This window comes from Manacus candei, unplaced genomic scaffold, assembly GCF_025592945.1.
Source record: "Manacus candei isolate 608988 ecotype Guabito, Panama unplaced genomic scaffold, ASM2559294v1 h1tg000060l, whole genome shotgun sequence".
Lineage (NCBI taxonomy): Eukaryota > Metazoa > Chordata > Aves > Passeriformes > Pipridae > Manacus > Manacus candei.
The window spans coordinates 7,141,387-7,165,949 of NW_026138108.1; the positions used below are offsets into that span (position 1 = coordinate 7,141,387).

Sequence of the window (24,563 nt, forward strand, 5' to 3'; positions counted from 1 at the left end):
TTTACAGTGTGATTCAACATTGAGTCTTCACAAGGAATTATATATTTGTACCAGCTGTGGTAAAGCCGTGATAAGGCAATTGAGAATGGTATTGGGCTGTTACAGTAATTTATCCTGGGTATTTGTAGTGCTGGAGTATCCTGGTTATCTGGACACATGGCTTTTACTCTAGACTGATGCAAAATTAATTACAGTTCCTGATGTTGTATGTGTAGCTGTTTTCCCTTGAGAAAAAGAAAATCCCACTGGGGTAAAAACTTAAAAAGAACACTGAAAGATCAGGGAATTGACACTCTTGTTTGCAAGAATCTGAATAACTTTACAAGTAGAACAAGAATCAAAATTTTTAATGGTCTAATTGCTAAAACCAGTAACTCTGAGAGGAAATCATTAGACATGACCTTCTTGCAAACAGGAATTAATAAAATGCAATCTTAGGCTATAACACATTTTAATTAACATAATGCCTATTTTGGAGAGATGCTAGTTTCTATAAATATTATCTGCATATACAGTACAGTACTGCTGAGGAAATTGGTATAATCTGGAATTTCAGTCGTGTTTCTCCTGGGCAATTTTTTAAAACTTTTTGATTTTTCCTTCCCAACAGAATCCAGTCTCCACACTGACTCCTGCTTATTAGGTTCTATTTTAGCCAAACTAGTTACTATGCCTGGCTAATGAGGAAAAATGGCGTTAAACTTCCAAGTTGGCTCATTTAATAAAAGGAACGTAGCAATAATGTCTATCCTTTTCTGTCCATGAGTCTGCCATGAACCACTGACAGCTTTATCTTTTGTTTGTACATTGACATTGACCCATATAAATATAAACTGTTCCCTCTCCCGTGTCCCAAGATGCAGTAGAAGCCATGTATGAGCAAAGTAAGAGTCATTCTAGAAATAGCCACCACTGACAGGTGTGGGAGAGATGGGCTAATGGGCAGAAAGGTGAGAGATATTAAAAGCCAAGGTTTTGCCTTTCCTGATTTCTCATTTATTGTGCACAGCAGGATACAGGAAAAAGTGTTTGGGCGACAGTTACTTAACATGGAAAGAAGGGTTACTTAATCCTAGAATCTTTATTGTGCCTAATCTTTCTCTTTTCATGCTAAACCCTGGTCTTATGAAGTCCTGGATTTCCTCTAGAATTAGTGGAACTATTCTTTACTATCATTATGTTAAATGAGTTTTTATTATTAGTGATAATGGAACTATCATAGAGTACAGAGGAAAAAAATTATAGTTTAAGAAAATTAACAGTTGAAAATCTCATTTTTTAATAGACATTTAACGATCTTCCAAGGAGAAACATGACCATGCAAGCAAGGAACAAGAGATGACTTCAGTTCTTCACTGTGAGGGTGGTAAGGCACAGGAACAGGTTGCCCAGGGAAGTTGTGGATGCCCCATTCCTGGGAGGTGTTAAAGGCCAGACTGGACTGGGCTCTGAGCAACCTAGTCTAGGGAAAGGTGTCCCTGCCCATCATGGGAGCATTGGAACCAAATGGTCTTTAAGTTCCCTTCCAGACCAAACCATGCTATGATTCTATGAATAAGATGCCAAGGTGGCAGAGATGGGCCAAAAGAGCTCAGCTATCCTGGTGTTCCAGCACTCTCCTCTTGATGTTAGTGACAGTGATAAAAGTGCTTGAACTCACAGGACAAAGAGAAGAGATTTGGACCAAGTCAGCCAGACAACTATAACTTTTTAGAAATGAAGAAAAGCTGTTTCCAAAGGAAGCACTGTTGCTGCTTAATATTGTTTATTTATTCTCCTAGAAATTCTTTGAGATGTGAAATGGGATTTCCCCATATGGGAAAAATAAGGCTGAAATGGGACGAAATAAGAGAAGAGACAAAGTTCCTCAACTTTTCCTTTGTCTCTGCATATTAGAGTGGATTCAGTGGGAAGGAAGCACACTTAGTCTTTCAACTGTACAGGACATTAACAGGGGGCTTTCCTAGCTGGTGAAGTAATACACCCTTCAAATGCACATGTTGATGAGCTTTAGTGGCTTTTTTGAACCAGTAATCTACACTACTTCATTCTTTGTAAATGGTATAATGTTTTGCATTTAGAGAGTGCATTTCAGCCAGAGCTTTACAAATACTCATTAAGCCCCGAAACACTGCTCTGGAATAGATGAATAAATTATATGGGGAAAGTAATCACTAGAAACCTTGTTGTTTTGTTGAATGGTGTACAGTTTTCATGTAACCAAGGACTTAAGTGCAGCAAGTCCTTGACACCTATTTTCACTTTCCTATATGAATATTCATTTGGCTTAGGTTAACATTGCATCCCCACATCTTATCAGAACTAAAATTCATCGTCCTCTAATGGAAACTGTGCTGTTTCACTGCTACAGACAATGGTTGGCATCAAATGAAATTGTTCTTTGTTCCAAAACTATGGTTAGAATTCAGTGGTTAATCAGATGCTGATAGCAAACACTCTTGGTTTCCTTTACATCCATGTGACTATACAAAAGACAATTGATGTGGTTAGTGTAAGATTCACTCTCAACATTCCAGGAGCATTGGGTTTTGTTAATATACCAATCTATAGCTTGACATTATATGTTGCCTTACTTTGAGCTGTGTTTATTTTCCCTAGGGCAAAACAGCTGTGCACTGAACTCTATTATAGACATAGCTTAAATGCATATATCTTACATATATCTATGGATCTTACACTTGAATAGTGCTACATTTTGTTCTTAAAATCCCTCTAGAATGTTAAAATTAAAAGAAAGGATATTTCCAGGGACATATGGTAAGTTATTAAATGGTTCCTTCTAAAAATCCAGCCTGAATCTGATCCACGTTGTTAATCTCCAGATGTTTCTTGTTACATTAGTATCAACTTAAATGAAACAAGTTTAGTCAGGGTGCTCACAGTAAGAAAAAAATAACCTTAATGGTATCATTTTTGCTAATTTTCTCAGTGAAGATAATATTTGAATGGCTGGAGTTGTAGGTGCCATCAGGTTTTACTACATCAGAGCTTAGATGTTCACAGATCTGAAGGTAAAACCTGCAGTATCCTAATTTATCTTGTAACTGCTTTACGAACTGTCTGTACAATACCTACTTATCTTCATCTTGATTCACAAGCCACAAAATTATCTTAGAAAAGTAAATATTCTCAAAACTGTTAAAACTGAAAATTGCAAAGCTAATTTCCCATGTACCAAAATAATTATTTTCCCGAGTTTATATGACAAAATAAATCATCAATACTGCCAGCTGTTTTTTCAGCACTCGAGATGGACATAATTCCGATAAAAAGTGGAACTTGGATTTTATCTGATTTTCCTTAGCAGCAACAACTCCAAAGGCAGGGTTAAGTGGAATAATGACCTTTGGTTCAGGCATTTCTTGTGAAATCCACCAAAAAGTGGAGAGAATGGCCTGAAGTGCAAATGTTGCCTTGCTATTGATCTCTGGAAATGCCTCAGGCCACTACTGCTACTACCAGACCAAAGCTGCACCCTCCACTTGGGAATTAGCACATTCCCTACAGATTTGCATATAGTGGAAGTAGTTGTGATAGTTTCTCAAAAAAGTCTTTGTTTTCACCCTGCCTTTGCCAAACCTGAGCCAGAAATGTGTCATCTAAGGAGTCGTTTATGTATTTAAAAAATGAGCACTGCTTTTACTCTGTTGCCATGGGACAGCTATAGCAGGAAATGAGCAAAACACCCACATAATTATTGTTGACAGAATACAGTTTCAATTTTATCAAGTGTAGCCCCTGTGTGAAATGTTGTTAAGGCAGCCTTCAACATCTTGGTGAGTGAAATGCTGATTTGAGAAGTACACAGTGCCCAAAAGAAACGTACAATTGTTATGCTTGGAAAACAGAGCATGTTAAAGACATCTCCTTCACTGAGAGATGGCATGTGAGTAATTATTGCTAAGTCTCTGAGGAACAATTAGAGTTGTTTTTTATTAAATTTTCATGTTTTGATTGACATTGAAACGGAATGAATCAATATGTAAATCCAGATTACAGCGGTCTAATAAGATATTGAGAAAGATTATACTTTACAAAACAGTCTGTGGAAAAACTATACAGTGCTTAGAAAAGAACTCCATACATTTATCATTTTGCCAACTGCCTTGCTATTGTTCTTGTTTTTAAATTTAATCTGCTTAGCTACTATTTAAATTAGATTTCAGACGACTCTGTAATTAAGGAGTGGGATATAATTCATCATTTGTAGAGATCACATTTATTATGTATCTAAATAATAAAAGTTATTTATAACAGTGTTTTATAACAACCTTAGAGAGTTTTAACCATTAATCAAGAACAATGGAGAGATGTCAATGTATAAAATTGAATCAGGCATAATAATAATTATTGCATGGGTACTTACTTCACTGATTAGAAGGAAATCTATTTCAGGTGGGTTTTATTGAGAACATTAACAAATTTGTATGCATTTAAGAGATATATGGAATAGTTCTACTCCCTCAAGGAAGGAAGTGTCAAATAAGAAAAAAATAATTTTTTGGAAGGTAATACTGCAGTAAACAAAGTTCGTTTCTTTTAATTTATATAAAATAATTTTCTGGGGTATGAACTGAGTCTGTATTGTTTATCTATTTTGACATGCGTATTTCAAAAAGCAGGAATGAAAATGTGTGACACAGGTATAAGTGCTATAATTTACTGAACAATGTTTTGCACCCTGCTGACCTTTTTAGTGCTAAAGTAAGCTGAGGCCCTGAGTCTATTTTGGTCTTTTCTGTGGAAGTCCACCTACACAGGCTCTAGAGGAATGGTTAAAAAACCCCCATATTTTCTATAATACCTTGATTCAGTCCACTCAGATTCAAGAGCTCTTCTCAAGAACTTGCAGAAGGTTCTTTTCATATCTGTGTTTTAAAAGTTCCCCATGCTATTCTGCATTATTAGAAGTTGCTCTCCAGCTCTGTGTAGCAGTGAGATGTGTCACAAGTACCAACACGTGGCCTTACTGCTGCAGAGTCTGAAGTGATCTCTGTAGACAGCACAGCACCATGCTGGGGAAAATGTCCAACCCTTGCTAACTTCCCAAACTGCTCCCAGTTGGATCCCTGGGGATCTGCACCCACAGAGCTGCCTCAGGTGGGAGCTGCATTACAGGGGCTGGTTGTGTGTGTGTCCAGCACAGCAGGGAGGCTCCTCAGAATTCTCATCCCCAGGGCTGGCTCCCATGCTGGGTGCCAAGGCCCTGTGAACCCACCCCCATGCTCAGGATTTGGGGATTGGGGCAGTCAGTCAATGATGCCTCAGCCCTGGATGAAGCCTTTGGCAATGCTGCCCTGAAGACCCATTTGTAACTCAAAAGTGTGAGCCTCACATCTGCACCCCATCCATCTTTTTGAGGAGTAAGAATAAATACTATGCAGTCCCCTTACATGTGAGATGGAACTGAGAGACAGTGGTCATGCTGATGGTTCATTGCAGGCAGGGGAGATTACTGAGGAAACAAGACAATAAAAAAGGAACAATGGAAATTAATTTCACAGCCCACAAGGGTCCTAAGGCTGATCCTGTATCAGCAAATAAGGCAGAACAGGGATAGTGACAATTTTGCCTGTCCTGGATTTGCAACTTACAGATTTATTTTTTCTTCTCTTCTGGAAAGAGACAAGCTTTTCTTTCTAGTTTTGTTGTATGTTATTATTTATTTATTTTTCCTCCTTTGACCAAGCAAAATAAAGTTTTATTTGTATCTCACTCTCTTTTGGGCTAGGGGGAAGATGTAATGAGGTGAAGGAACACAAGAGGATATTTATGGAGCCATGCAATATTTGGGGATGGAGGAAAAGATGAACGATATCTCTCATATTTTTTTGTTTGTTTTTCATTTTTTGTTTAAAGTGTGCTTTCCTGTTACTATAGCTACTGGTTATGCCATGCTCACATACAGATGGTTTATTGCATTGCCTTTGCAAACTGACTGATTGCTGTTGCAAATCATTGAAGCCAGGAGTGGAAGGGATGCAGGTATGTAGCAGGAGACTGTAAAACCACGGAATGACCTGAGCCCGGCATAGGAGGAGGCAAGAAGAGATGTGGGGGATTGTCAAGAAGGCACACTTTCTAGGATTGTACAAGAAAGTAGGAAGAAACCAGAAGGAAGTCAGATACTGAAAAGCTGTGATGAGGTATGTACACTTCATGTTACCAGAAAAATCAAGGAGGATGGTTAACTCTCAGTTATCTCCTTCTGGAGCCAAGCAGATTCTCCTGCAAAGGTCTTAGAAAGAGGAACTGGGAGACCACAGCCAGAAGAGATTGTTCTGCCTGGCAAAAGCTTATTTAGGAAGAGGGCTGACACCTTGGTGAGTTAGAAGCATGCTGAGAAAGTAACATCTCTGGAAAGATAGGGCAGAAGATGCTAAAATTGAATCTTGTCTGGAGTCTTGTTTGGGGATTGCTATTAGTATGCCTAGACATGTGTTAAGTGATCTACCAAGCAGCAGCAAGCTATTTATGGGTTTATTAAGAAAAATGAAGTAAAAATCTGCTTCATCAAAGGCTTTGACATATTCAAATTTGAAAACATCCTGTTGAATGTGTTAGTTTGTATTACTATTAAGGGGAATCAGGGGTGAAGTTTTGGGTCTTGCAGAGCAAATGAAGAACAAACTTCAGGAGAAGACTGGATAGTGAATTCAGGGGTCTTTAATTTCTTTAGAAAAAATGTCTTAGTGAATATCGTTGGGAATATGTGACATTCTGCTTGCCTTGAATATGGTATGTAAAATATTCCAAAAAAAGGGGGCAAATATGGTAATGGCAGTTGCCAGAGGGGCTGGAAAAAAGGGGTAATAACAGTCATGGACTCAAAGCTGGGGGAAAAAAAGCTTTGATGGGAATAAAGAAGTGAGGTATCTCATGTTGGGGAAGGAAATAAAACTCAGAATTTGTGAGGAAACATCAGAGAATTGAACAGTTTGATTTAAAATTTTGAAGTTTTTAGTCTCAGAGGTCAGTAATGTCTGTCTTTCCATTTGTCCTGTTCCTTAAAAAAGGATCTTCTTCATACTCAGGTGTCCATAGCCATGGGATGACAGTGAGCCTGTTTGTGTTCATAAATATGGAAATGACTTCAAGTCTCTGCTTTAAAACAAACCAAATGTTGACAGCTGCAGGTATATCAATATTGAAGAACTGAGGGCTTCTCCGTGCTGCCAGGCTTACAGCGTCCTTTGACAAAAAAATAAGAAAAAGACCCACAAATTTTCATTTCTGGAAATGATCTTGTAAGTGACTTTGGCACATAATTGTTTTTCTGTATTTCTCCCTTCTACAAGTAACTTGAACACTTTGCAGCAATTTGACTGTTGCCACCTCTGTTTAGAATGATAAGACGTGCCATGACAAAATTATGACTATTTATTTAATTCTTAATTAAATATTAATTAATTAATACATCTTAGTCTGAGTATCCTAGGTGCTGGGTATGTAAATTATTGAGACTTTGTGAAATGCAAAAGAGAGAAAATGAAGAGAAGAAGCGATAGGACTGTGTTAAATATAGTAATCATAAAAGCTTGTGTGACAGGAAATTGTAAATTGACTTAGTAATTAGGAAATGCATTCATTCATTTTTGCTTTTGCATGCATTTTTGTGTATTTCAGGGGACATGCTTAACTCGATTCTATGACTATAATTCTTTAGGACAATTGGATATTCTGGTGAGAGAGGTAATTAGATATATTCAGATACATGCATCTAAAAGACGAAACAGTAGGATATCTTTAAACGGGAAGGAAATTTGAAAGGAAAATAGAATTATTTTGAAGCTATCTTCTCAATTGCAGAAAGGGTACTTGCAGCGTGAACATACTTTTAAAAACTGACAGTGGTTTGGAAAAGAAAACCTTTTAAGTAAAGAGAATTACCATTTTTTTTTTTTTTTACTCCTAGGAGAGTTCAGCATGGTTTGGAAGGAGAAGTTTGGATTTGTTATGCAGCACGAGTGTTGCCTTCTCAATGTCATTTTCCCATCTGTCTTGCTCAGCAGTGTCACTGTCTCGGCTGATGCCTGTGTGCAGTCATCAGTCAGATCACAGTGACACAGTGAGCCTGAAAACTATTCTTGTACAATGTCATGCTCCATATCTTCCTCAAAGGAACTGTGGATACAATTTGAACTTGTTTATATTCTTTCCAGTGGCCAGGAAAATGAATAATTCCTTTTTCCGTATTTGGAAATCCCTCAACAATGGATTTACCATTATTTAATCTTTCTTATTTTATCAGCTATATTTATCTTCTGGTGCTCATAGAACTTTACTGCCTGACACTAGTCCCATGGAAATTTAGGGAAACTTCTCAATCCATTGCAAGGGAAACAGGCTCTGAAAGTCTTATTTTGTCTAACATTTGCCATCACCTTCCCCACAGCATAAATTGTCCTGTGCACAAAATGCAAAAGATGTTTCATTTAATGTCGTACTTACAAAAAAAACAAACCACAGTCTATTGGTGACAGTACCTTTTCAGTTCTGTTCAAGATTTATTTGGTGTTGTATTAATATGTATTAATTCTGTCCTGGAAAGTACTTAGGCTGGAACTGAGTGATGCCTTGCAGATGGTGTGCCTAACTTTTGTAGCTATCTTGTGACTCTTGCCGCCTTACATTGCGTCAAGCTCTCCTGGCTTCTGTGGATTATGAGTTTTGACTGAAAACATTCCAGGTCTGGAATGAGCATGCGCTCTATATTTAGTCATGTCATTAGGAGTACCATTGTGCAAGTTGCTTATCTTTCTTAACTACATCAGGGATTGTCCTTCCTCTCCTTGCAAATAACAGAAATCTTTAAATGCAAATGGTTGCCATGAATTCTTCCTGCGAACTAGTCAGCCGCTCAGTAATGGTGTTCTTTAGTACATATCATGCAATGACAATTTTAGACATCCACCTATTTCTAAAATTCTTAACATTTTGAATCAGCTTTTGTTTTCATAGAAATCCAGGCTAAAAGGGATCTTGTGAGGTCATCTCTTCATAGTTCCTGATCTAAACCAAAATAAGTATACTGAGAATCTCCCTGCCAGAAGCTTTGTCTGGGCCAGCCTTCAGAAACTGGTGATGAAGGAAATGCCATGACATTCCTAGCAGTTTTGCTCCTCATTATATTTGGGAATATTTCTATTTATTTCTATCTTCAAATTTATCTTGCATAAATCAAGCTGATTTCTACTTGCCCTGACATGGATGAACATGGAAAAAAAATTGATTGGTATATATTAAATCCCATCAACTGCATTTTAATTTTGAAATAATACAGTAATGATCTTTTTGTTATCTTGCTTGCTTTCCTTATCCAGTAAGGTAATATTTGGTCTTTCTTTGACTTGAATATTTTTATTTTGTCCTCTTCTTGTTGTAAACAACTTTTGGACTTGAGACTTGAAAATAAAGCAAATCTTTCTGTATGTTTGATCCTCTCTTTATAGTGCTCTTTAATCCTACAGCATGACACAGGTATTAGCTGTGCATGGCCATTTTTTATTCTTTATATTTTTATTCTTTACTGAATTACTGAGATTAAGTAACCCATTACATATATTCCCTTTTTCTCTCTAATTCCTTTTGAAGGCAAGCTATCTGGAAGTGTGTGAAGTCTACCATTTTTTGTGGGTTCAAATTTGCAGCAATTGGGGACCTCAGCAAATCTCCTTGAGTTAGCCAGGGACAAAGGAATCTGTTCCTCTTCTTGTGCTATTTTTGGAATCATTAGTACTGTTCTCCTGAAATGGCTTTTTCCCGTGTTGTTTGGGAATCCAACAGTTGAAAGTTGTTTTCCCCAATTTGAACAAATATTCCATAATGATTCCTTAGTGAAGTTTTTCCATCCTCTGAAAAAGCATTGTAGTTTTGGAGTAATGGCACTGAAAATTTTCCAGGAATGTGGATTTGCCTAATGCCTCCAGGACCTCTTTCATATTTTGTATTTCCCTATCATCTGATTAACATATTCTTCTACCTATAAGAATCAGGGTATTGATTTCTAGTCTCTTAAGCACTTGCCACTGCTGGATGGGAATTGCACTGCACAGTCTTGAAGAACTATTTGGTTGCATAACCTATATTTCAGTATAATCAGAAAATGAATTGCTCTGAAATTGTCTTGCAAATTAATCTGTCTTACCATGAAACCTTTTGTGGTTTTTATTCTCAGCTGTTCTGAGCAGAGCTGCAAAATCATGCTAAAAGGCATATTACATGTTTTGCATTATGGCTTATGAACTTTCTTAACCAAGATTTAATAATTGAAATTCAATGCTCCTCAAATGCTCTGGCTCTGGTCTGGCCTTGCAGCTTTTATAGATTGTGCTTGCCCTTTATAAAATGTACAGGCCATGATGAAAAAGTCATAACTAGCAGGCTTTTCTATGCATTGTACCTCATTTAAGTTTCCTGAAACAGCAGCAGCCTCTAAGCCATCAAATTCAATTGTATTCAATTCTCAGGAAAATAGGAAATAGATCATTAGAGTACAAGGCAGCCTGAAGTCCAGATGTGATTCTGTAACCTCCTAGGCACTGGATCTAATTGTGACTGATGGAATATATTCTTTATTATTATTATTATTATTATTATTATATAGTGTTTCCAGCATTATTTGCAGATTCCTACTCCATGTTTTGTTGAAAAGTTATAGCATATGAAGGGTTGAAACAGTGCAGGGAAACATGCAGACCTAAGTTGTGCAAGGGGTGACGATGTGTGTAACAGAAGTGGAAAAAAGAGAAAATGAAAAGATTTGGATGTTGCCATTGACAGGGTGAAGCTGGGTTGTAAGGGCAAGGGCTGAAAAGAAAGGAAAGGACGTAGAAAGGATGTTCATATTCAGTGATTTTACTCTGGAAATAGCAAAGGCATGTAGTGATAGGAAAAAGGGTAACAATTTTAAACTGAAAGAGGGCAGGTTTAGATTAGGTACTAGAAAGAAATTCTTCACTGTGAAGATGGTGAGGCACTGGAATGGGTTGCCCAGAGAAACAGTGGATGCCCCATCCCTGGAAGTGTTAAAGGCCAGGTTGGATGGAGTTCTGAGCAAGCTGGTTTAGTGAAAGGTGTCCCTGCCCACGATGGGAAGGTTGGAACTAGATGATCTTTAAGGTCCCTTCCAACCCAAACCAGTCTGTGATTCTATGTTTCTGTGAAAGTGTATATACAGATTTTGACATACTTTAAAATATATACCACTGCTCTCCCAAGGCAGAAAAAAAAATAATGAATTCATCCAAAGTGTTCCCAGGGGACGCAGACAGAGCAAGAAACATCAGTAACAGATTTCTATAAAGCTGCCATATGTGGATTCAAACTTGCAGTATTCAGGAACCACGTCTCCTTGAATTACCCAGTTATCAACGAAGGGAGCCTCAAGTCTCACAGCTTTTATTAGACCCTTAATGTTGTTGAAGAACATATTTCACAACCTTTAGCTGAGTTCCTGATATTGTGGCCTTAAATTCCTAATTTTACCTCAAATGGTTTCTTCCCCACAGTGCCTCTAGAGAGCAATGAATGATATGTAATAGAAAAGTGGCCGAGATCAGCCAGGGAGGACTGGAACCAGATCCTGGAAAAACAAAAAAAAGAAAGGAAAAATCAGAAGAATCTGGTAATCTTATTAATGAATGATGCCTGGAGGCATTCTTCCTCCAGGGATCTAAATCATAAACCCTGATAGGCCCAACACAAGTCAGCTTGTGAACTTGTATGAATCTAGACTAAGTTTTCATCTTGATCTTATTTTTAGAATAGAGCTCTGCAAGTTACTATAATAAAACATGCTTTTTCAATAATGTATTTGCCTGCAATCAACAGATGTATGTGATAATATGCTAATACCACAGGCAACATGATGCATCAACTCAATATCTGGTCATATGACAAGGGTGACAAATCGAAAAAGGGAGTTTCTAAGTTGATATAATGAAAGTATGTTCACCGCAAGAACATAGGAATAAGCTGCTAAGAGAGGCTGTGGAATTTCTGTCCTTGGAGCATTTTCACACCCTTACCTGGACAAAGGCCTGAGCCACCTGGCCTAAATTCAATGCTGACTCTGCAGGAGGCTGCACTAGATGACCACTATCTCTTTCATTTCAAGAAGTGAGGGGAATCAATGAAATGGGATCTGGGTTCAGTCAAATAGAAGAAGGTGATTCTTCATACACAGATCAGGTAAGTTGAACATTAGGAACACTTTGCTACTGGCTGGCTGGAAGTTATGTGGGCTGTAGTCTGGACAGGTTCACAGAAAAGACTTACCAGGAGTTACATATGTAAGTAACATCTTGCTTAAGAGCTTTCTGAGCTCACAGCTTCTGAAGCTAGCCTGCAGTGTGTCTCACAATAACAACCATTCCTGGTTGTTAGAAGATGACACTAGTATAGTGTCCTCTTCTCCAACAGTGGCCAGAAAGGGAGGTCTACACAAGGTCATCCTGATGCCCCATACCGGCATGATGTCTGAAACTGGTGTGAAATTGAGCAAAGCCCTCTCTCTTCTCAATGATGTTGTTTTTCCTGCCTCCTACTTTCTTCTGATTATTTATTTTGGTTATCTGGAAGAAAAAGGAAATATTATCGTACTGCAGCACTCTCCGCACTGCATGCATGGGTTCTTCCTTTCCTCCACAGCCATGTTCTCAGGTGGTCTGCTCTGTTTTATTTTACTAACCTGTCCCCAATCAGGCACATCTACCCTTTCCTACCTCTCTTTGCAGCCTGTCTTTTCCCTGCTTAACATCCTCCTTCTATCCCAAGATAGCTAACATCCCACTTCCTGGCTTTTTGATCCTTCTCTCTCCCCAGTATCAGACCAGCAAGAACCCCCCAGAACCATGCTTGGCTCCAGTACTGCTACCCTCAATGAAAGAAGCAGGTGGAGATTTCCACACCCTGAATCCCTTGGCTTTGTCAATACCCCTCTCCTGCTGCAACTACCACTATGGCCAAGCCAGGGCACCAGCTAGGACTCCTCACCTGGCACCCATCCTGGCTCTGCCGGCTGGCACAGAGGACCAGAGTAAGAAGCCTAGGGGCATCCCTTGCCTGTCTCATCCACTCTGTCCCTAAACCACACTCCGGGTGACCCCAGCTTTTCCTGGAGCACTTAACTCCATCCTTGGCTGTAGCATCCCCGTGCAGCAGCACCTATACGGATCGTGGTGTCACAGGTCTGAGCTGGGAGCCGGCAAAGCCTCACTGAAATGCACTGAGCGGGCTTTCTCATGTTACCACTCCCGCCTTTTCTAGGTCATTGATGAACACAGGGGCTGGCACAGGTCCCTCGCGATACCGGTGACAGCTCCGCTTTGTCGCCTGGCTCTTCCTGCCTCTCTGCGATGTGTTTTAACCTTGCTGCCACCGTCCCCTGTGTGCCCAAGGTTCAAAGTCCCTGCGGCCTGTCTGCCTCTCCTCACCTGCCACCGCTGCGAGCGCGTACCCCGGGGCACGGCGGCAGCCAGGTGCGCTCACACCTGCACATCCCACCCCCCTCCCCTGGGCGTTCCGGACGCGGCTCCCGCACCGCAGCACGAGACTCTCCCGAGCGAGGAGCGTCTCTGGGGATGTGCGCCCTCCCCCGGGGCCGCTCCTGACCCCGAGCACCCTCTCGCTGCCGGGCGGTGCCCGCGGGGGTGACCGCGGGGGGCCGCTGCGCCTCGCCGGCCGCGCCGGGGACGGGGCCACCGGCGCACGCGGGTCCGGGGGGCGGGCGCGGGGCAGCGGCGGACAAAGCCGGCCGGCGCCTCCGCACGGCTCCCGCTCTCGCTCCCGCCGCCGCGCCCGCGGCACCTCCCGAGGGGGCGGGAGGTGTCGCCCCCCGCCCGCACCGCGCCGGCGGCGGCCGCGGTGGCGCTGCCGAGCCGAGCCGAGCCGGGCGCCGAGCGCCGGCCGCCCGCCCGCCCGCACCCCCGCCCCGGCCGGCGGCGCGCACGGCGAACATGGCGGCGGCGGTGGGGCGGGACACTCTACCTGAGCACTGGTCCTACGGCGTCTGCAGGGACGGGCGCGTCTTCTTCATCGAGTAAGGGGGCGCCGCGCGAGGGCTGCGGGGAGGAGGGAGGGCGGCCCCGCTCCCGCCCGCCCGCCCGGGCGGCCGCACGCAGTCACTACTAACAGGTGCATGTTTTCCGCTTCTCCCTTCCCAGCGACCTGACCCGCACCACCACTTGGCTGCATCCTCGCACCGGGGAGCCCGTCAACTCCGGCCACATGATCCGCTCAGGTGGGTGCCCGGGGGGCGGCGGGGCCCGCGAGCGGCGCCCCCTCCCTCCCCGCGGCCGGGAGGCACCGCGGGCGAAGTTCTCACCCCTCCTTTCCGCTCTCTCTCTCTCTCTTTCCCCCGTCCCTTGCAGACCTGCCCCGCGGATGGGAGGAGGGGTTCTCGGAGGAGGGCGCCAGCTACTTCATCGAGTGAGTACCCGCTCGCAGCCCCGGGGGCGCTGGCGGCGCGGCCCCGGCCCGCCCGGGGGCTCGGCTGAGCCGCTCCCACCCCCGCACCGGCCCCGCACGTCCGCCGGGCTCGTTAGCGATCAGCGGGCGAGCGGGACGTCGGGGTGTGCCGTGCCACGGGCAGAGCTGGCTGCCGGGAGCGGCGGGATGCGGGATCCCCCCGCAGCCGCGCTCTCGCGGTGCTCAGCAACAGGTTTGCTCGGAGCCGGCTCTTCACTTTTCCCTTCTTCTTCTTCTTTTTTTTTTTTTTTTTTTTTTTTTTTTTTGTGTGGCGGTGTTTCCTCCCCCCTCCCCGGTATTTACAGAGCGGTGTGTGGCAGGTGGAGCGCTGCACTGCTGAGCGCCGGCCGTGGTGGAAAGTGTGGATGGTGGTTTTGTTGTTTTAAGTGGCTCGTGGCTGTGGACGCAGCCCCGGGAAGTTTTGCAAGTGAAAGGCTTCCTCCAGTGTTTCTTCCCGGAGACGGGGCTGAACAGATGAACTTGCCGTTCCAGGACTGGTGGTGGCCGCCGGGTCTTTCTTGTAGCATTTCTCATTCAGAGAACAGGTAAAAGCAGAGATGTGCTGCTTATTGAGGTGCTTTTATTCTGTGGGATGCCAACGTGTTGGAGTAAAGTAGAATAATTAACAGAGCCGCTTTAAAACATTGCATATACAAGACATTTACAAATGTAAACACTGATGTAAAAGTAGAGATTTAGTCAAATCAGTACAACTCAGGGACATCCTGCATATAGAGATATTGTGATGCCATTGCATTTTTCCTTTGGAAGTCTGAATGCCTGACAAATTTAATGGAACTAAGAGAGAAAGTCTCAGTGTTTTCCAGTCTATCTTATTGCTTCAGTGCAGGACTGGGATGGCCAGGCCAGGTCATTAAGTGCAGCCCCCAATAACTGCAGACAGCTGTGTCATAGTTGCCTAGTTTTGAAATGCCTACAGAGCTTACCCCAAAACCTTTGACAAACTTGAGCTTTTTAGTAAAGATCAGATTTCCAAACTATACCGTGCCAGGAATTGACTTGGAAGGACAAATTGACTGAAGGCATCAGAAATGCCCCGCGTGATAGAATGTTTGTTAAATAAAGTTCCAGATGATCCTAATATGTCAATTTTTCACCTATAAAGGAGAAAAAAGGCATTCAGTCTCTGTTTTTCTGAGCCAGAGAATTCCTTACAGTGCTGGACTGGGCAGTTAGTTTAGCCCTCAACTAAAGGAGGTAGTATCAAGGCATTGGAGAGCAGCTTAATACCACTTAGAGCTGCCACCCTTTATCTGTGGCTAGTGAGTTGAAAGAAAGGAATAAAAGTTCTTCTGGTTACATAGGTGGCTGACAAAACTCTAAAATATGGTAGCTGTCCGGTCTGTAAGTGTAGTGTAAGCAGATGCTTTATCTGGGTACAGCAAGACAAACTTCTGGATGTGGGAATACAGCTATTTGCTTTCCTGTTCTTTCCAGAAACTTACTAGTGCAGTTTAAGAACAGCTTAAATTCCTTTTCCCAGCTGCTCTATTTGGAAGAGTGCTTCTTCGTGTCTTGTGTATCAGGCAGTTAGAAAACTTTTAATTTCTGATGCATTAAATTAGAGCTGTGTGCAGTGCAATGTCATAACTTGTGCTAATAACATTTTTTTAGCTTGGGCTGGAATTGTTGCGGGAAATGAAATAGGGAATGGAGTATGTATTTTACAGGGCAGTTGGGTAAGCTTGACCATCTTTAGTCAAAGTTTTGTGAGGAGGCCAGCAATTTTTTGACATGAATCTGTTCAACTGTACTGTTTAAGACCAAAGATTCACCTGATACTGAATATGATATTCGCCTCTTCATCAGTGATACTTCCCCCAGCACTGCTCTAGGCTCTCTAATTTCAGCTCAGAGGCTTCCTGAGCCAAGTGGAATTTCTCATTTTTTCTTCCCTGAACATATTGAGCTCTCCTTGTGCTCATATAAACATCAGCATCCTTAGAGGATGATTTCCATGCCTCACAACTCTGTTCATTCCTCCTATGTTGCTTCCACGTGATGAGTTCTCAGCTTACAGAAAAGGTTACTGGTCCCTAAACGCATGATTTCACATGTTGTGGTATTGAATTCCATTTTCTGGCATTCCAGCTCACAAAACCCATGAACTCTCCTGGATAACTACCCAGTCCTCTTTGTAATGGTGATAGTTCCAGTCTGGTGTCATCCATAGAAATTTCCTAAGTGCATTGTTACTCCTTGGCTACTAATTTATTGAAGGGTGTCAGGAGGAATATTCCAAGTAACCCCTCTCCCTCGTGATAGTTTCCAGTATTAATACAGCCCAGTACTGTAGTTTTCCAGTCTGGCCACTTACTTGAGGTATCTTACAAACCTGATTTCTGGTACAGCAATAATGAAAATATTAGGTAAAACATTGGATGTGAGCTGTCTGTGACATAAAAAAACTTAACTAATCCTGTGTCCGTTTACTTCCATGTCTATATTGCTTCTTTCTATACTGTGAACCAACTTGAAACATCATACAGTAAAACAAAGGTTTATAACCTGGTCAAGGTTAATATCAAAGCCAGATAAACTTTTCTCCCCTTTCCACATAACCAGAGTTTGAAAATTTCCAGAGCTCTCCTTCTGTTGGATAGAAGCTTTCCAAACGAATGTACTGTGATTTGGAATGGTTTTTTGCTGTTCTGTAGTTAGGCAGATGTCCTGTAGTCTAAGGAGTACTATTTTCCCTTTGGTTATTTACTCGAGATGCTCATCTGAAATCACATTCCCTCTTAGCCTTGTTTTGCTCAGCTAAGCAAGATGGGTTCTTTGTCCAGTCCCTTAAAAAGGGCTCTCTGTCTCTTTCATTATCCTGTAGTTTTCTCTGCACCTCTTGCAATATGAAGTCATCTTTGTTGCATTTCAGTGAGCGGAATCGTATGCTGGAGTGAGCTTTTGTGAGGCTCTCACACAACAAAAGTGCTTTTTTGGCTCTAAAAATTTCTCAGTTTTCTGCATTTTAGGTTGTTTGTGTATTTAGGGAAGACGCCCACACTGACAGCACATGTGAATGCTGCCAATTGACTGATATGTGCAGATCTTTCTTTTCCTTTTCTGCTTTAACTTCTAAGACTGTAAGTTATATTAGGAAGCTACATTCCAGTTCTTCCCATTTGTGCACATCCATGTCTTCACGAATGATTTTATCTGTTCCAATTATTCAGGTTTTCTTGATAGTAGCAAACCCTATTGGTGCAGTGCTGCCTCTTGTCCTAAAATCACTAACTAAAAATTATATATAAACTGATTTGTCTGGATCTCCATTTGGTAGTGTTGGTAAAACCTATTTGTCTGAAAGTATCATGGATGTTGTGTTTTCTGACTTGGAATGCTCAGTACATCTTGCACCCTTCCTTTCCATCTCTTTGTTTGTTGATGTTTTTGAGAAGTCTTGTGTTTGTTAGGCAGCTGCTTTATGGGAGAGTCCCTGCAGAAAGGTTGTTGCTGAGCATATGTGGAATTGAATGGAAACTTGACAGCACTGGCTCTGGTTTGTTTCTGTGGTTGCTGGTTGCTGATGTGTTGTGGTTGGCAGACTGTCTTTGGGGAAGGAGATAGGGGCATGTAGGGCAAGTAGTGACTGATGGTAAACCAGTGCGTGTATGTGTGATAGTTCAGATTTTTGTTTCCATTTGCTTACCTTTTTCTGGTCATCCAACAGACTTGGGGAATTTGGAAAGCTTTGAAAGTGTGGAGTGCTTTTTTATTATGTTTTTATAGCTTTCAAAGATTGATATGACTATTGATGTGAAAGGATCTGTTCTTCCAGTGTTAGATACCTAACTGGCTTGTATTTAAGTGCGTTAAAGAAGTGTACTGCAGCTATAGTGTTGCACATCTCAAAGGTAATATTGCATTCAAATTGTAATGTAGAATCAGGAGCAGAAGAGTAGAAATCAGCACTTAAATTAAGTCACTTTTTGGTTCAACATGGCCTCTTCTTTGGATAACAGTACAAGAAATAAAACTGTGAAATTGTCATGTTCATAGTAAAAGTCAGTAACTGTTTTGCAACTGTTCTTTAATTCTATTTATCTTGTACTCTATGAAGGAAATATGTGTGGTACACATTTCAAGTGTTTGGAAATAGTGAAGGAGCAAAGCACACTAAACTGAAGTCTGCCTTTTTAACTTTGATTCTTCTGTGCCAAGCCTGAACATTCAGGTACAGTGTCACTGAAAACTACACTGAAGCTGAGATTCACCCAGTGTGGGCTCTGGATGATACCCACTTAATGATTATTTAATCACAGAAGCCCAAAGGGGGAGAGACTATCTGGATTATTGAGTTCAGTCCTTTTGATTATCTGAGAAGATTGTTTTATAATCTCATTAATAAATTTAATCAACAAGTTTCTTCTGCCCTGCAGAAATTTCTGTGTTCTCCACTCCTAGCAGGAGGTTGAAAACTGTTTCTTTTTAGTGGCTGCTTATGTGGGCTGAAGCACTGTTTACTGTATGTATTCCATGACCTACTGTAAAGACAAATTATTATTTCTTGTTCTTAATCTGTTTTCCACGGTGGTTGTTGCTGTGGAAGTTAAAAGATATTGAAGCACTTAAGTGCTGTAAGGAGTAGTGATGGCCTTCATAATGAGATCTTCAATATAGATCATGTCCTTTGGGGTTCTTGAACCCGTGCTTAGATAAAAGGTCTCATTTAATGGATAAGTAAGTGTATCAACTGACATGAAACCCACCTGTGAGGAGCTGGCCTACGAAGCACTTTAGCTTTGCTGTGCATGGCCAGTTTGAGTTGTGGGAAGCTCCTGAAGTGGAATAAAAGCTGGAACCATGTGAGAACTTCACTAAAAGTGATAAGTTTATACCATCTCTAGAAAATTTAAGCATAGTCTCTGGCAAAATGGAGGGGCTTTGTATGCTGTGGAGTGTCATGGGGAAGCTTTTAGGGAAGGAAACCTGGACTGGTTCCACAGCAATAGGTAAAAGGTCTAGTTTGGATAACTCTTGAGAGCACCACGTACAGCAACCTGAATTCTAATAACCAGCGATAACCTACAGTCAGGAGTTGCCCTTGTGGGGACTAGACTTCACTGAGGTGACTTATAAGGGTGGAAAAGCAGGTATGAAATGGGGAGGTGGAAGAAAGATGCGAAAACTGGGTGTTGCGTTGGAAGGCGAGGGTTGGGAAGCTGTCCCATCCCGCACTTCTGCAGGAGCGATCCATGGTCTTGAGCGGCCTCTACTGGCTCGCTGGCAGGAGATTAGGCAGCAGGAGAAACGCTGCCAGGCTGGGGGTAAAAATGTGCTGGTTCTTCTTCTTAATTTTCTTGGGATTAAGTGTTCCATTTGGGCTATGGGAAACAGAACTATTTACAGTAAAAGTAAATATTTCAGCTTTTATGAGTTTCTCTGTGTCTCTCATCCTTAATTCTCCAGCTCTGGGCTTGGTCAGGCAGCCTGTTTAATAAATTTTGTTCTCCTGGATTGTGAACAGAATTGAGCTGGTAATATTGGATCTGCTGGTTAGATACAGTAGACATGTTTCATTCCAGTTGGGGAAACGATTAAGTGTCCTTTTTTGATGACGGCTAAAATGAGAGATCACTCATTAATGAGTGAAGTAAATGCTGATAGATTTGGGCTCAGGCAGGGATTGCTGACAATTGCAGACAGCCAAAGTACTTTGTAGTTCAGCTGCCAGAAGGCGGGAAAAGGGTATTTTCATGCTGCCTGAATTCCAGGGTGCCCTCTGGAAGAGCAGGCTTGGAACTGTGTGTAAGGGAAATGCCATGTGTGGTTTGATTCAGTGAGGTATATGAATGAAGAGGAATATTGTTTGCATTCCTTGGGGGAGGGAGAAGCATGTAAGGGGAGGCGCTGGCTTTTGTTTGCTTTTAAAGCATGGCTGCACCTTGCAAGTACTTAGCTTGTTTTGTCAATCCATGTTTGCCTTCATTCCAAGATAGACAGATGTTGGAAAACTGAATTTTGTCTACCTGAGGAGGTCAGCAAGGATAACATACACTTGGGGGGAGTGGTTCGCATTAATGTGAGATGCTTTTTTGAGTGCTGAGCACTCCTGAAAATCAAAGTTGTCTGGGAAACAGAGGAACATTGTTTTGTTCTGCTTGGGGTTATATGGCTTCCTTGTGTTGTAGCTCAGAAACCTTGAACTGGTTCTCCAAAGCTGCCAGCATCCACATTTTGTTTAGTACACGTTCTGGGTTTTTAAACATTAACGTGTCAGAAAAACTTCATTCATTCAGCCTCTTTCCTGAAGCAGTGTCCACTTCTGCATTCATTGAATCTGTGCAGGTGAACCTATGCACATGTTTTAGGAAGGTGCATATGGTAGTGAGGGTTTCAGTATTTCTGAAAGTCTGTCTAAAATGTAAAGATTAAAAATAAATACAGTTTTACTGGGTAAGCGTTGCTAGAGTCTTAAAAATAGTTTTCATAATCTTGTGTTACATTCCATACTGCTTTTCCTGATCCCATCGGATCAGGAAATAGATAATTTATTCCACACTTTTAATTTTATTTTTGTTACCCATTAGCTACCAGAAAAGAGAGAATCTCAGTACTTAGGACAGCAGAATCTTGATATTATTAGTACATGTTTTGTTGGAAAAGGTTGCTTCTTCAATCTATCAGTAGTAAACTCTAGCAACTGGACCTACTTAAAAAGGGTTACCACTCTGCACATGAATATTTAGTAAAAGATGTTTTAGTATTTTGTAATGGAGGAAAAAAAAGGTACCTTTTTCCAGGCAGGTCTAGCAATACTGTCTAAACAATCTTAGCAAGTGTTTCAGTGAAAAGAGAAATGCTGTGAAGTACGTGGGTGCAGGTTTTTCTCATGTGTTCTATACCCTGCATTTTCCCATCATTCTATTTGCTGCAGATGGATTATACTAAAATGAGTTTTTACCTCACTACTGATCAAAGTTTGCCATCATCTCAAATATTTACATTTCATTGGTACAGATTAAGTGTACTGCTTCAGTATTGTAGTGCTGCATCCCTGCAAAGACCAACTTGAATAATGTGGTGTCACATTCATTTAATATCACATCTGATTCTACCCAGTATGAGTGTACACTCTAATTTACTGCTAAATCTAATTTGTTTTGTCTTTGCCTCCTAGATGTGCTTTTTAAAATTTTTTCTTTATGACCTTGTGTTGGATAACGGTAAAAGATGACACATTTTATTTATAGTTTAATTGTCTTTTCCTGCAGCATTATTGGACAGTTTTACGAAGTCTACTGAGATATTGTCTTTAGAAGCAGAAATTTTAATTTAAAAACAGTTTTGTAATTAAAGATGTTAAAATCCAAGAAGAATCTGGTTAAGTGCCCAACCCTTTTCTTTTTGATTGTCTGCCATGCAGTACTTGGCAAGAATGTCACTGACTTGTCTAGACAGGTACAAAAGCTTGTTACCAATACGTAGTAGGTATGTGCTTGTCTGCCTGAAGTTTTCTGTTTAAACCCGTTTTCCTTAATGCTTATCTGTACCTTTAAGGGTTTTATCTTTAGTTTAATAAAACGTACAACCAAAGCTCTTAAAATGAGATTTGGATGTATTGCTGAAACGAAGCATCTGAGTAATACTGGGTTTTATTTACAGTTCTTTGTCAAGTGAGGACTTTTATTACATTTTTATTTACTTCCTAGAGACCAAATATCCTGATCTAAGAGTAGACTACTAAGCAGTTTGAAAATACACATTGATTTTGCAACATGCAGGTGATTTTTTCCAGGAGCTCATGTAGACTCTGATTGTAAAATATGACTAAGCAGGAAAGCTGCTGTTAATATTTTGGTTTATTGCATCTGCAAAAATGTAGTTACTGCATTTTGCAAGCTGCGTCTTTGTTTCAAAATGTCATAGTTTCACAGTCATCTTCAAAGTGGCAAAATGCTTGAACAGCAACTTCCACTTAACTTTCATGTTTATTTTGTTCTTTGCTTTTTGCAGTTACTTCTTTGTCCCTTTTCAGGCAGAAGAAAGACTTGTTTTGATTAACTTAGGATATAGATATTAATATAAAGGAGAGAAATGAAAAAGATAGAGGTACTGTTTGTTTTGCTTATCAAGCAGCATAAATCAGAGAACAAAAGCTAAAATAATTTTTTTGGATGGGTGTCTTTTAAGCCAGTTTTTAGGTGTTTTAAATGTGTGCTCTGAAGGTTAACCTCTTAGTGCCTACTTTGAATCAATGAACTGGGGCTTATTCTAACACCTGCTAATTTCAGCAAACAGTTTAAATACATCTGCAGACAGAACTGTGCTAATGGCTGTGATTCAATATATGTAATTTTCACTGGCTGGTAAAGCAGCATTAGTAATATTTTCTTTACCATTTTCTGGAGCTCACGAGTTAAAACATTAGCTGTTTGCATGGTGAGATAAGACTGACAAAATCTGGGTGCAGACAGTTGTTCTACAGAGGACATGGTGGTTCAAAACCGTGTTGAATACCCTGGAGTAATTTAAATTAATAAAACTCAGCTGTAAAATGGTAAAAGCCATTTTCCTTAGATGACACTTGTCAAACACTTGATATTGATTATTACTATCTCAGAATATCAGCCCTATTTTTCATTTTTTTTTTTTTTATTTAAAGAGAAGAATTTGTGAATACGCAGGTTTTTTAATGTAAAGTTGTTGCTTGCTTTCCACTTAAGACAATTATATTGTCAAGTGGCTTGAGCAAATGTTTTTATTTCCTTCCTTGGAAATCATAGATTAATGCTGTTCTTTAAATGCCGCTTTTGTGCTTTGCTTTTTTAGCACAGAAATACTTGAATGCCTATTTCAGCTAGTGATAAGATTTATTCCTTCAGCACTGTGCATGTTATTACTTCCAGTCTTCAATTTTAAATATTTACTTTTGCTCTTCCAGTTAGCTCTGTAGTAAGTTGAAGTTTGAGCTCATTTATATTAAAAAAAAAACCCCAACAATTTTGTATTTTTACTTGTCTCATGTGAAATCATATGAAATTCTTTAAATGAACAGATTACAGGTGTCCAGTTGGGCTTTGATATAATTATTTAACAGGGTATTTAGTCCTTTCAGTTGAAATGTGAAATGATAAATCTTTAGTGGAGTGAGGTGTTAGTATCAGTATAAGAGATTCTTTTTGGTGCCACTGGCTGGTTTTTATCGTGTTACTACTAAGATGTTTGAGAAGGTGGACAGGTAAATCTCTGGATAAAGGATCTTCCTTGAGAGTTGCATTTCCATGCCTTTGGAGAACATTGACTTGTCTAAGGAAATACTGAAACAACTAAATGATGAAAAGGAAATTGAAATTACTGAGGTTTATGACAGTGTCCTTTGACAAAGACATAAAACAACATTCACTTTTATGACTTTCAGTATGTTTCCATGTGTGGTGTGTGATGGCTGGGCATTCAATATGTGATTGTTGGGCATGAAATCCAGGTTTTGTGTGTACATTTTCATTGCAGTTGAAGGATTAAAAAAAAATTGCAGGTAGAAACATAAATTGAAGTTAACATTACTAACTTGAAACATCCAGTGTCAAGGTAAAACACAAGATATTAAAATACACAATTAAGGCATTCAAACATATAATACCCAGTATTTGCTATGCAGGAACTGCCATATTGATGCAGAGTAGTCCTTGCTTAGAGATTTACAAGTAATATGGATTTTTAAAGTCTGGTAATTTCCCTCTTCTTTACTGAGCAGTTTGAATTGCCATGGCAATATTGCTGGTTTTGTAAGAATTTTGATCCAGAATTTTGATCTGGAGAATTTCAGGAGAAATGTCTTCAAATTTTGTATGAGATTTTAATAACCCTTGTACTTGGTGCATTTCTGCCCTGCAAGGAAACATCCACCCCTGTATACTGACTACAGTAAGGGATAATTTAGATTGGAAAGGAGCTTTAACATCGAGTCCAGCTGTTAACCCAGCACTGCCAAGTCCACCATTAAACCATGCCCCTAAGTGCCAATTAAATCAAATACCTCCAGGAATGGTGACTCAACCACTTCCTTAGGCAGCCTGTTCCAATATTTGACAACCTTTTGATGGAGTAGT

At 40.7% G+C, this 24,563-nt stretch overlaps 1 protein-coding gene and 1 long non-coding RNA gene across 10 annotated transcripts in view; one reads left to right on the forward strand and one right to left on the reverse strand.

Annotated features, from left to right (window-relative positions):
- Positions 1–3,508: 3,508 nt before the first annotated feature.
- Positions 3,509–14,113, reverse strand: LOC127478399 (uncharacterized). 4 transcript variants are annotated; one of them, XR_007907215.1, is made up of 4 exons: positions 14,011–14,113; positions 12,301–12,596; positions 11,509–11,605; positions 3,509–7,212 (listed from the first exon to the last, which is right to left on the reverse strand). It is a non-coding gene; the product is annotated as an uncharacterized LOC127478399 (long non-coding RNA). The 4 variants fall into 4 exon arrangements; XR_007907213.1 differs by having other exon boundaries at positions 12,051–12,596; XR_007907212.1 differs by lacking the exon at positions 3,509–7,212 and having other exon boundaries at positions 9,541–11,605.
- Positions 13,777–24,563, forward strand: part of PLEKHA7 (pleckstrin homology domain containing A7) — a 156,779-nt gene continuing 145,992 nt past the window's right edge. For 3 of the 6 annotated variants that reach the window (XM_051803947.1, XM_051803951.1, XM_051803950.1), the window contains exons 1-3: positions 13,778–14,062; positions 14,187–14,263; positions 14,394–14,451. In XM_051803947.1, coding sequence (XP_051659907.1) covers positions 13,980–14,062; positions 14,187–14,263; positions 14,394–14,451 — 218 coding nt within the window. In that variant the 5' untranslated portion in view covers positions 13,778–13,979. Of the gene's footprint in view, positions 14,063–14,186; positions 14,264–14,393; positions 14,452–24,563 lie in introns of all 6 variants that reach the window. The other 3 variants (XM_051803945.1, XM_051803948.1, XM_051803946.1) reach the window with 2 other exon arrangements.